General features: G+C 35.5%; 1 protein-coding gene across 6 annotated transcripts in view; it reads right to left on the reverse strand.

Annotated features, from left to right (window-relative positions):
- Positions 1-12,962, reverse strand: part of LOC131677909 (uncharacterized) — a 401,698-nt gene that overhangs the window by 270,372 nt on the left and 118,364 nt on the right. For all 6 annotated transcript variants that reach the window (XM_058958001.1, XM_058958002.1, XM_058958003.1 and 3 more), the window contains 3 exons: positions 5,926-6,183; positions 5,652-5,851; positions 1,565-3,772 (listed from right to left, as the gene is read on the reverse strand). In XM_058958001.1, the coding sequence (XP_058813984.1) occupies positions 1,565-3,772; positions 5,652-5,851; positions 5,926-6,077 (2,560 nt within the window). In that variant the 5' untranslated portion in view covers positions 6,078-6,183. The remainder of the gene's footprint in view (positions 1-1,564; positions 3,773-5,651; positions 5,852-5,925; positions 6,184-12,962) is intronic.

A 12,962-nucleotide genomic window follows, 5' to 3' on the forward strand; every position in this document is an offset into this window, starting at 1 on the left:
AGAAAATTTTGGTGTTTACCCAATTTTTCTCCATACGGTGAAATATAGCATAGAAGACACATTAATATCGGACGCAGCAGCACCCGTCGAGCAGCACGAGCCCGTCATCATTAATGCAGGTTCGATCAGCTCAGGCCTCTGTAATAATTTTGTTAGAAATAAATTCATTTTTGATCAACCCATAGTAGCAAGCGGTTTGTTTTTTAAAAAGAACCTCCGGCTCATGAGCTGATACCTTACATAATAGCTGATAATTATTTTTTACGTTTTAACGACATTCAATTAGCTAGAGATTACTGGGTAGGGAAAGTTATGAAACTTAGAGCCATAGTACTCAAGTGAGAGCAAGGATGTGAAGTAAACAGATCGGAAAACTAGAAGTGGCAGGGTCATTAGAACAGGCTTAATATCGTGCGGGCTTAATTTTTGCCTTCTGATAATGAGGGTCGAGCTTAGGCAGAATAACTACGAATCACCCGAGTTCACTATCATGTGTCCTTGATAAAGGTAGACGTATCTATCTTTACCGTGACAACCGGCAAAAATTAAGCCACGCAAGATCACCACTGAAAACCTGTCGACGATTAGCATCAATCTGAATGATGATTGCTGCTGTTCATCTCTGTATGCCTTTCGAATGCCGGGATAGATTTTTATTAGACTATTGTCACTGTTCTTACAGTCGTGGGTTTGCTACAGCAGCGGTGGGTAGCCGCTGTAGACACAGCCATTGCCTTACACAATGTAGCAAACCCGCCACGACTGTAAGAACAGTGACAATAGTCTAATAAAAATCTATCCCGGCATTCGAAAGGCATACAGAGATGAACAGCAGCAATCATCATTCAGATTGATGCTAATCGTCGACAGGTTTTCAGTGGTGATCTTGCGTGGCTTAATTTTTGCCGGTTGTCACGGTAAAGATAGATACGTCTACCTTTATCAAGGACACATGATAGTGAACTCGGGTGATTCGTAGTTATTCTGCCTAAGCTCGACCCTCATTATCAGAAGGCAAAAATTAAGCCCGCACGATATTAAGCCTGTTCTAATGACCCTGCCACTTCTAGTTTTCCGATCTGTTTACTTCACATCCTTGCTCTCACTTGAGTACTATGGCTCTAAGTTTCATAACTTTCCCTACCCAGTAATCTCTAGCTAATTGAATGTCGTTAAAACGTAAAAAAGAAAATGTGACTAACATAGTCGAAATAAAAAAGGAAAAAAGCTGATAATTATTTTTTCCAACAAATTCCGAGCTTAACAGTTTCTGTGTTCGAAAAATCTACAATGAAGGAAGGTGCCCCTATGCTGAACCCCCCGGGCCCGTAATTTCTCTCTGTAGCCTTGGGTGAACGTACAAATGTGGGACACACTGCATTTATGCATGATTGATTGCCATCTCAAGCGACATTTACTGATGATAGCGCAGAAATAACTCACAATAGTTCGTTGTAGGAAATGTAAGAACCTACATTCCCCTACAATGCCATATTTTCGTTCACTTGTTCAGTATTTCGTATTACGTGATATTTTCATATACTTACTTCTATAGTATACTTACTTCTAGGCACAGACATAGTCTCAAATTTGGGTTCAATGCTCTCTGAACCGTATCGGAACTGCTTATTAGAAGCTGAACTACTGAGACCGATCCCAGCGGTAGCTGAGCGGCCATTGGCCCCAAAAGGCATCGGTGGTTTCCGTAGTCGGCCAATTGGGATTGCATTGCTTATTATCTCGCGGGCGTTTTTCAATTTTCGCTCACGCTCAGTCTCCTCGGAAACGGACACATTTTCCGTTTTGGCACAAAGACTATCAAGAGGATTAGATTCAGTGCGAACCTTGTTAAGTAAGGCGATCGAGTTCTCCATCGATCGTCGTGCTTCCTCCAATGAGAAACTGCCAACAGAGCTCTTAGAGTCACTAGCTTTCACTTCATCTAAATCAGTTCTGAAATCTTGACTAGAGAACTTATCTTCATTTGGCGAAAGTGGTGCTTGTAAATCAGTACCGCTACTTTGGCAACTATTGCTGGGCGAGGGTAATTCATGTTCCATTTTTCGATGTATTTCGTATGGCGATGGCTTGAATGGAGCACCGGATGAAGCAGAATTTTGCATCGAGGCCTTGCGCTCGAACTCCTTCTTATAGTTTCCAACGGTTGGCGTGCCGGGAAGAGAAAATTTTTTGAATTTATCGTTGTTCTGATTGTTCATGTTTTGGAACCTTTCTGCGGTCTCTAGTATCCGCGATTTTCGTCGCTCGGCCGGTTTCGCAAGGTTCTCTTCTGGAAGACTGTTTTTGCGTTCCAAGTTTGAAGCCGATTTTATCTGAGCAAATTCCTGATCTTGTTTGGACACTTGATTGATGGCACAACTAAGGTCTGCAGTTTTATTTTTGTTGAATACTTTCTTGTAAGGAACCCTATCAGGTGGTTTATCAGCCTTTTCGAGTTTTTCTAACCTTGCCTTAACGCCGGATACGGTTTTGGATGACGGTTCTACTGATGGTGTTGATAGAGTATCAGTTTGAATTTCTGTTGGCGCTATCGTTGGTTCTTCGGGTGATGTATCCTTTGTCATAGGCGGAGTATTCGTTTCCTGCAACAATTCGTCACATAAGTTTTCAAGATTTTGAAGGTCTTCTAGCACATCTCGAGCAGCAGTTGGAGTGTTATCAGTTGAATTTGTGTCCTCAGCAGGTTTTGTTTCCGCTGTGGTTGATTCTATGGCAAAAGTTGAACTAGATAAACACGCTGAAGGTAGATTTTCAACGTCCATCAGTTCTGGGATCACAGGTTGCGAGTGGTTTTGTTTCAACCGATCGATGGCTTTTTCTTTTTTCTTCACAATTCCGGTAGCATTTTCAGTAGATACGGTCGATTCCAATTTGCGCTTAGGTTGTGCAGGACTATTTTCAGAGGGGGTAATAGTACGCGTTGGAGAGGGCATGAGTGCTGCTTCTCCGCCTGCAGCTACCATGTCTAATATTCGTCGTTCAGCTTCTGTTCCTCCGATATCAATGATGGAACCAACCGAGTGACTTCGTTGTATTCGTTCTTTAGGTTTGGCTTCTTCTTGTCCGGTCCCCACTACCATCTGATCAGCTGTTACAGATGGTGGAGCCAGCGATAGTAAAACGTCCAACCGCACAGGAGTCTGATTCGCTAATTCTTCTGCAAGTTCTAAACAGGATTCGTTATAACCCTCGTTCACCCACCAATGATTACATATTTGCTCTATGTTTGCTCGTCGCTGTGGACAAACTGTCAACATTTCTCTGATCAGTGGTGATGCTCGCGATGGTTTCTTCGGCTCGAAATAATCACCCTGACTAATTTGCTTTACGAGCCTTTTAAAGTTGGCACCATCAAATGGCATTGCTCCGTAGACTAGAGTATATAGTAAAACACCCAGTGACCAGCAATCCACCTCTGGTCCTAAATAGGGTGTACCTTTAACAATTTCAGGCGATGCGTATAGCGGTGACCCACAGAACGTCGCCAGCAGTCTTTGCTCATCAAACACGTTGGACAGTCCAAAATCGGCGATTTTTGCATTGCCGTTTTCATCTAGTAGTATATTTTCTAATTTAAGATCGCGGTGACATATTTTGTGCTTATGACAGTAATAAATTGCAGTGGAAACCTGACGGAAGATTCGTCGAGCTTCATCCTCAGAGAGTACCTTGCGCTCGGAGAGATAATCGTACAATTCGCCACCCGCTGCAAATTCCATGACTAGAACCATTTTCTCACGATTTTCGAACACTGAAATGAAAATTGTACATTATACTATCATTGCATAAGCTTTTTTCATTTAGTCTAGCTAATGTATTAAACTTTGTTTGATGTTCGTGTTCGTTAAAAATGGTACGTTGTCATACTTCCCAAGTTGGTAACTTGGGAAGTACGACAATGACAGCATTAAGACAATTAGTATATTGACAATAAATTTGCATTGATATAGCATAAAAACCCCAAATTTATTCCAATGAAGCCCTGCGCTGCCGTTCTACGCTTAATTGCCCAATATAACAATTCAATATTCAAATTTATAAACTTCTTACATATGGTTAGTCCATTAGTTCCACTGCTCAGGGTACATACATGCTAAAGTAATGGGTAGGAGAAAATGAGGCAATATCGCCATGAGGGGCGAGTTGAGCAATTTTCGACTTTTTTGTTTGCACGAATGCTCCGTCAATCACTATTAGATGATGTAATACTTCAATTGCGACGAAAAACAAATCTTAAATAGCAAAAAATACAAAAATCTGACGGGATGTCAAAGAACTTAAAATGTTATAAGATTCAAGCAATATGAAATAAGCATTCGCATGACGTATGTGCGCGGTAATTGAAAGTTGCATGCATCTCCGTATTATTTAACGTCTATCTAGCTATTTCAAACATAAAAGTAATTTAACAAGACTTTATAGTTTCCACAAAAAATCTGCGAAAAAGGATCTACAGTATGGGGCAAAACGAGCATCACGCAAATCTCATATGAGCTTCTGCATTAAATTCCGAAAAGTTATCCCTATGTAATCGTTTTATATTTGAAGTTACTGCGAACGATAAATAATATTTTGCTCGAGAAAATTACTCACAAAGTTATTATTAAAACAAAATGGACATTTGGTTGTACGGTTAGTATCTCGCAGTTCCGAAAATACTGTTAAAAAACTATAAGATGAATTTCATTGCCAACTAAATGTCACGAAATCAATGGAAAATATGATTTTTATTAAGTATAAGTGAAATACATTTTAAATTTTGTTTTTTTTTTTTTTTATTTCGATTATAGAGGTTTTAACCTTAAGGTCATTCGCCTCTTCGGGTTAGAAAAATCTCTTATGAAAAATTTCTAACCCTATGTGCGGGGTCGGGACTCAAACCCAGGTGCGCTGCGTACACGGCAATCGATTTACCAATACGCTACGCCCACCCATTTTAAATTTTGTGATAAAATGCAATTGTTTGCGACATGATCATATTGCCCCTTAATATTGCTCATATTGCCCACAAGGTTTTTACCAAGCCAAAAAATCGATCATTATAAACAACGATTATTTTCAAAGATTTTGAATTTTCTTCAGCACGTTTAATAACTGCATGTGAAGAATATGTTGTATTCTTCCAATAGAGGGTAATTTGAGATTATTTGTATGTTTTGCTGCAGATATATTACCTTAGGGTGCTCATATTGCCTCACTTTCCCCTAACTATATTCTAGAGCGAGACAGTATGGTTCGACCAATAAGTTCAAGAAGACTACAGTGATTTGAGTGGTCTAGAGCAGTGATTCACAACCTGTGGTCCGCGGGCCCCTAGGGGGCCGTGAGGTCGCTGCTGGGGGTCCGTGAAGAAAAATATTTTTTCCGAGTGGATATTTTACACAGACTAATTAATTTCATTTTTTGTTTTTTTTACAGGCTGAAAATAATATATTGATAGCATACAAAATCGATGTTTCACTATGGGGGTTCGCCACAACCCAGGGAGATTTATAAGGGTCCGCGGTACGAAAAAGTTTGAGAACCACTGTCTAGAGGATATAAGCCCCTTTACAAATAAACGAATGTTCCAATACCTTCTTGTGTTATGTTGATTACATTTTTTTAATTATATCATTAGTTTTACCCACCTTCATAAATGTGTATTATATTGGGGTGCTGCACGGAGCTCATAATTTGCACTTCCCTTCGTATCCGAATGAGATCTGCATCTGTTTCTATTTTGCTTTTTTTAATTGTCTTGATAGCGACTTCCTGTCCAGATTCCTTGTTAATTCCTAGTTGTACCTTTCCGTATGTCCCTTGACCGAGTTTCTTGATGATATCAAATCTAAACACAAAAAATATAAAGTGGTAAATAATGAGAGTGTGTTGTTAGATGTGTGGCTGATAAGTGACAATTACCGCTGTCTCAACTTTTTTCTATGATTGTTCATTTTCACCGATCCGGTATTTTCAATTCCGCTCATTATATTCTCAATGGTAGCCTTCTGCGGAGCAAACATCTGTGGAGGAGGCGCTGCCTCCTCGTTGTTGGTTTCTTCCCCTATCACCATATTTGCAGACGGAGCTTGATTATTTCCTGTTAGTGGAGTAGTATGAACTCGCCGCAGTTCCGCTCTTCTTTTGGTTGAAAGAGCACTTCAGCGTTTAAATAGATATCTGTATGAAAGAAAATATGGTTGTACGGTTAGTATCGGAAATCAAAATAAAGACTAACATCAAATCGATTGCAATGCTTGTATTGTGCCCTTGGAAGTATAAAAAGACGGATAATAAAACGAAGAATATTTGGTAGTAGAGTAAAGCTTTTTCAAATACAGTACAGTAACATGTTATCAGCATAACCACTCTACTACCAATTCTATTCTACCATTACCTGTAAGCTGCACATACATTTTTCAATTTAAAAAGTTGAAGTTAAGGGGTTACACCATCGTAGAATTTAAAAAAATCGATTTGTTATTATCGGTCTAAAATGTGCTGCTAAAATGACCAAAAAATGGAAACCGAAAACATTAAGGGGACCCGGTGCTGTTAAGATCGTGGGGATAATTCGGACCCCCTCGATCGATCTGAAGTCTGAAAATCGTAAGACTTCATGACTGTTGTACATATTCGTGGAACCGCTATTCTAAAACATTGATTTTGGCAGCTGAATCAAATTCGTTGGTTTTTTAGAAAGGAAATACAACGTGTTTCATTTTTGTTAGCATCCTCAGAACAAAAATCATTATAAAAGTAAGAAAAATAACAAAAAAGTGTTTTGGAAAGCTCGAGCCTCATATTTTATGAAATGTTTTTTATTTGGGTGAAAATGCAGATATTTTCAAGACGCTCACCGCTTTTGTGCGAAATGAGCGTACGGGGCTCTTCGGACCCCCTGTTTCATCAACCACCGTTCATTGGTTTGCGGCTAAGCACATGATTGCACACGCCACAGCAAAGAAAATACGTGATGCGCCAATCGACTACTGTGACTAACCAGATTAAGGGGGGGGGGGGGGTTTAAGGGTTTCAGCGGGAAAAAAAAACATTTTTTGCGAATTGTTTTAGAACGTAGCGTGAAACAAATTGATCAAAACTTTCGTACATTATAGTGTATCGTTTCAAGAACATTCTGTAATTTTTTTATACGCAAATATATACAAACGACTCGGTGACGTAGCCTTTTTTTATTCAAATCGTTTATTTGATAAGGCACGTTGCGTTAGCTTAAAGGTGCCAATTTTGTTTTGTTTTACATTTTAAATTGCTTAAAACTAGGGGATTACATATTGATTTTTTTAAAATGAAACTAATGCGATTTTATAGCTATCTTATATATCTACACAAGGGGATAATATTATTTTCGTAAGATTAGGGGGGTCATTTAGTTTTTGTGGCAATATGGTTTGACATTTTTATCAGTGAGATTATTGGAGCAAATAATGTTTAATTAAGGGGGACAGACGTAGCCTTTTGTAGAACGTCTCTGGAACAATCATGATTTGCGGTGTTACCTGCCATTAAAATAATACTTAACCGATTTCTTTCAAACTTTGTATATACATTCTATGTAAAAATGCCTAACCCCTACGTTGAGTTTTATATATAAATTATTATAAATTTCATTTTCAATAAAAAAAATAATTTTTCACGAAAAATTCCGACATTTTATTACTTTTTCCCCTTAATTGAAAAATTATCCCCAAAAACTCAACGTTGGGGTTAGGTACTTTTTACAACGAATGTGTGCAAAGTTTGAAAGAAATCGGTAAAGTAGTTTTTGAATGGCAGGTAACACCGCAAATCTTGTTTTCTCCAGAGACGTTCTACAAAAAGCTTTGTCACCGAGTCGTTTGTCGATATTTTTGCATGAAAAAAATTCAGAATGTTATTCAACTGATATACAATAATGTACGAATGTTTCGATCAGTTCGCTTCACGCAAAGTTCTAAAAAAGTGTTTTTGTCACGCTGAAACCCTTACCCTTTTTGTAATGCAATTTATTCTGTTTGCTTCTTAAGGAGTTTTTTCAATAAATATTTCATAGGTAAACATCATTCATTTGTGAAAAAAATAAACTCCTCTCCATACAAAGTTGCGACAAAATTTTAAAAAAAATGGTTTATGTAGCTAAAAATTAGCTTTTGAACTGATTTCGGGTCGCTGAATCCACTTCTGCTATTAGTTTTGAAATTCCATAATTGTTTCTTCGACTATTTTAAAATCCATTTGAATGCGATGGTTGTTAAAGGGTTAATAGTAGGAGCCAATCACATTGAATAGCAGAAAGAGTTGACATAACTAGTAAAAATTATAAATTTTTCAGTAATATGATGTTGTTCAGGCAACTAATTTGTCAGAAGATTTACGAACTAAAGTGCGTCTCCATATGGGTATTTTTAACCCTACAACGGTTTCGTGACTTTTTCTGTACGTAAACAGTTTTGTGGGGTACATTCGTACCCCAGCACTAAAATCGCTCTAATATACCTAATTTTTATTAAACTGGATAGTTTCAGTCTAAATCCATTCGTAAAGAAAGCTGTTCAAAAAATATTCGTGTTTTGTCGATTCTATCACGTAATATTGCATTTTTACATTTCTTACAAAAGAAATGTATAGGATTCGCTCAAACTTTGAAAACTTTTTCCGAGGCCCGGAGGGCCGAGTCTCATATACCAATCGACTCAGCTCGACAAATTGAGACAATGTCTGTATGTATGTGTGTGTGTATGTATGTATGTATGTATGTACAAAATGTCATGTAATTATCTCAGCAATGGCTGAACCGATCTTAATGAAATTAGTTTCAAATGAAAGGCCTAACGTTGCCATTTGACACTATTATTTTTGATTTTCGATATGTTGTTTACTTTCTGAGATATGGGCGATTTTGTCAAAACACAGCAGGTTTTTTGCAAATAACTTTTGAACATTACAATTCTGTCCAACAAACTGCACATTAATAGAAAGCTTGTTAAAATACCTTTCTAACAAGCTATAGATTGTCAAAAGCTGTGAACGATCGGTGGAGATATTAAACATTTTGTATTTTTAGTCCTCGCTTACCAATTTCCACTAACTAAAAATGAGATTGTTTCATACAGAGTATTGCATTACCGGTGTTTTAGAGCCAAAACTAAACCGATTTTGAATATCGGGGTATGAAAACACATCTACGTGATTCAAGGAATTCGATGTTGAGAACGTTTTGTGAATTACCTTTATAATAAATTAACTATTTCTCAAAAATCAATATATAAGTTCACTTCAAAGACAAAATAATGTGTCGATAAAGAAACAGTGAGTTCTAGTATTTATCCCTTGGATTAGGCATTGCGTTCAATCATGAGGTAAATGTCGGATGGTATATCAATACACAGATCAACAAGTAATTCACCTAGTAGTGAGATAAAAGATTTCTCATATAATTATACTCGTGGCGTCACCGAAAGCAATTGTATGTTTGAAGCCCAAAAATCTAGCGAAAATTTAGCTCTTTTCCAAGATTTAGGTTAAACTGGTTATGGCGCAAAAATTACTACTCACATTAATTATGACAAGAATGAAAGAAATCAATATATCATAATAATATACCTATAAAAATTATGTCACTGCATTAACCACAATTTGCCATTCCTCACACGCCAACCACCCCCCCCCCCATCTCTCTCTCTCTCTCTCTCTCTCTCTCTCTCTCTCTCTCTCTCTCTCTCTCTCTCTCTCTGTCTCTCTTCTATCGCATCTATCTAGCTATTTCTGTATCCGTTTCTAAGTTGCGTGATAATCTGCCAATCTGAAATATTTATTAATTGTAATTTAAGGTTTAAGAAAACAAAACTATTTTTTGTCTGCTGCTACATCAACTCAATTTTAATTCAATTGTATTCAAAGCCTGTATCTACACTATAATTAAGGAAATTCACGGCTATATCCGAAAAATATTTGGCCTAACTGGGTAATATGAAAGTTTGACGATGAACATTTTCAAAAGAGACATTCCACGTGCGATATTTAAACTATTCGTATCTCTATTGAATTTTGAATGAAACATATGCTCAAAGACTGAAAGCTGAAGCCAGCAGGATTGGTCTTGCCATCAACGTTTCGAAGACAAAATACATGAAAGGAAGAGGTTCTAGAGACGACAATGTGAACCTCCCACCCGAGTTCGGATTGACGGTGATGAAATCGAGATGGTCGACAAATTCATGTATTTGGGCTCACTGGTAACCGACGACAATGATAACAGCAGAGAAATTCAAAGACGGATCTTGGCGGGAAATTGTGCCTACTTTGGACTCCGGAGGACGCTCCGGTCGAACAAAATTCGCCGCCGCACGAAGTTGATTATCTACAAGACGCTGATTAGATCGGTGGTCCTCTACGGCCACGAGACCTGGACTATGCTCGTGGAGGACCAACGCCCTTGGAGTTTTCGAACGAAAGGTGTTGCAGATGGAAGACGGAACGTGGCGCAGGCGAATGAACCATGTATTGTATCAGCTGCACATTCGTTGTATTGGTACGAACTTTCATGAAAAATAACGGATCAAAGACCAAAAATATCCACAAATCAGATCCAGGAAAAGAAGTCTCCCAAAGTACCCACTCTCGACAGCAATGTTATGCACCTCAGAGCAAATAAAGAGAAGAATAACAAACGCTCTTTGCACTTTTCATGCGAGCCACCGCTCTTCTCTTTCACAATAAACCTCTTCACTTCGATACGTGTTGCATGGCTCCATGGCTGCACGCCGCAAAGAGTAGAAATAAAGAGGCTCTTTAGTGTGTATCTTGGTCCCACGCGCACGTAAGTAGAGAAGGCATCAACCAACCAAAAAACCAAAAAAAGATGGAAGCCCTAGAAAGTCCATTATTAGCCTTTTCTCAGAAGATGGGATTTTCAAAACCATTTCAAAACTTTTTGATGCAATGGTTCTCAAATTCGTACAATCCGGTTTATTCATTTTCTTAATTCAAAAATGTTTTTAGCTTCAAATATATGACCATTTCATTTTAATTAATTATTTCATTCCGCATCTTTTTATTCGTTTTGTTCATCTGCGTTCATTTTACTTATTTTATTCGTTTCATTCTTTGGATTCACTCTGATCAGTTTATTCTTTTTGTGCATTTTACTCATATCATTCATTTGATTTATTTTATTCATTGTTGTCATTGTATGTATTTTATTCATTTTGTTTTGTTTCTTCATTTTAATAATCTGACTACTTTTTCAGTTTCAATAATTTCATACAAATAATTTATGTGATTCAATTTATTTCTTCATATTAATTTATAACCTTTTACCATTGTTCAATTTTTCATTTTAATCAATGCATTTAAATCTGCTAATTTTCTTCTTTTTATTCATTTTATCACTTCAGTTCATTTTGTTTATTTGATTCGTTTGTTTTATTTATGCATTTCATTTTTTTTACTTTATTCATTTTGTTCATCCATTCTTTTTATTCATTTGATCCATTTCATTAATTTGACTCATTGTATTCACTGGATGAATTAAATCAATTTGATTAATTTGATTAATTTGATTCTTGTGATTCTTGTGATTCATGTGATTCATATGATTCATTTAATTCATTTGATTCATTTGAGTCATTTGATTCATTTGATTAATTTGATTCATTTGATTCATTTGATTCATTTGATTCATTTGATTCATTTGATTCATTTGATTCATTTGATTCATTTGATTCATTTGATTCATTTGATTCATTTGATTCATTTGATTCATTTGATTCATTTGATTCACTTGATTCATTTGATTCATTTGATTCATTTGATTCATTTGATTCATTTGATTCATTTGATTGATTTGATTGATTTGATTCATTTGATTCATTTGATTCATTTGATTCATTTGATTCATTTGATTCATTTGATTCACTTGATTCATTTGAATCATTTGATTCATTTGATTCATTTGATTCATTTGATTCATTTGATTCATTCGATTCATTCGATTCATTTGATTCATTTGATTCATTTGATTCATTTGATTCATTTGATTCATTTGATTCATTTGATTCATTTGATTCATTTGATTCATTTGATTCATTTGATTCATTTGATTCATTTGATTCATTTGATTCATTTGATTCATTTGATTCAATTGATTCATTTGATTCATTTGATACATTTGATACATTTGATTCATTTGATTCATTTGATTCATTTGATTTATTTGATTCATTTGATTCATTTGATTCATTTGATTCATTTGATTCATTTGATTCATTTGATTCATTTGATTCATTTGATTCATTTGATTCATTTGATTCATTTGATTCATTTGATTCATTTGATTCATTTGATTAATTTGATTAATTTGATTAATTTGATTAATTTGATTAATTTGATTAATTTGATTAATTTGATTAATTTGATTAATTTGATTAATTTGATTAATTTGATTAATTTGATTAATTTGATTAATTTGATTAATTTGATTAATTTGATTAATTTGATTAATTTGATTAATTTGATTAATTTGATTAATTTGATTAATTTCATTAATTTGATTAATTTGATTCATTTGATTCATTCGATTCATTTGATTCATTTGATTCATTTGATTCATTTGATTCATTTGATTCATTTGATTCATTTGATTCATTTGATTCATTTGATTCATTTGATTCATTTGATTCATTTGATTCATTTGATTCATTTGATTCATTTGATTCATTTGATTCATTTGATTCATTTGATTCATTTGATTCATTTGATTCATTTGATTCATTTGATTCATTTGATTCATTTGATTCATTTGATTCATTTGATTCATTTGATTCATTTGATTCATTTGATTCATTTGATTCATTTGATTTATTTGATTCATTTGATTCATTTGATTTATTTGATTCATTTGATTCATTTGATTCATTTGATTCATTTGATTCATTTGATTCATTTGATTCATTTGATTC

Source organism: Topomyia yanbarensis, chromosome 1 (assembly GCF_030247195.1).
Source record: "Topomyia yanbarensis strain Yona2022 chromosome 1, ASM3024719v1, whole genome shotgun sequence".
NCBI classification, from domain to species: domain Eukaryota; kingdom Metazoa; phylum Arthropoda; class Insecta; order Diptera; family Culicidae; genus Topomyia; species Topomyia yanbarensis.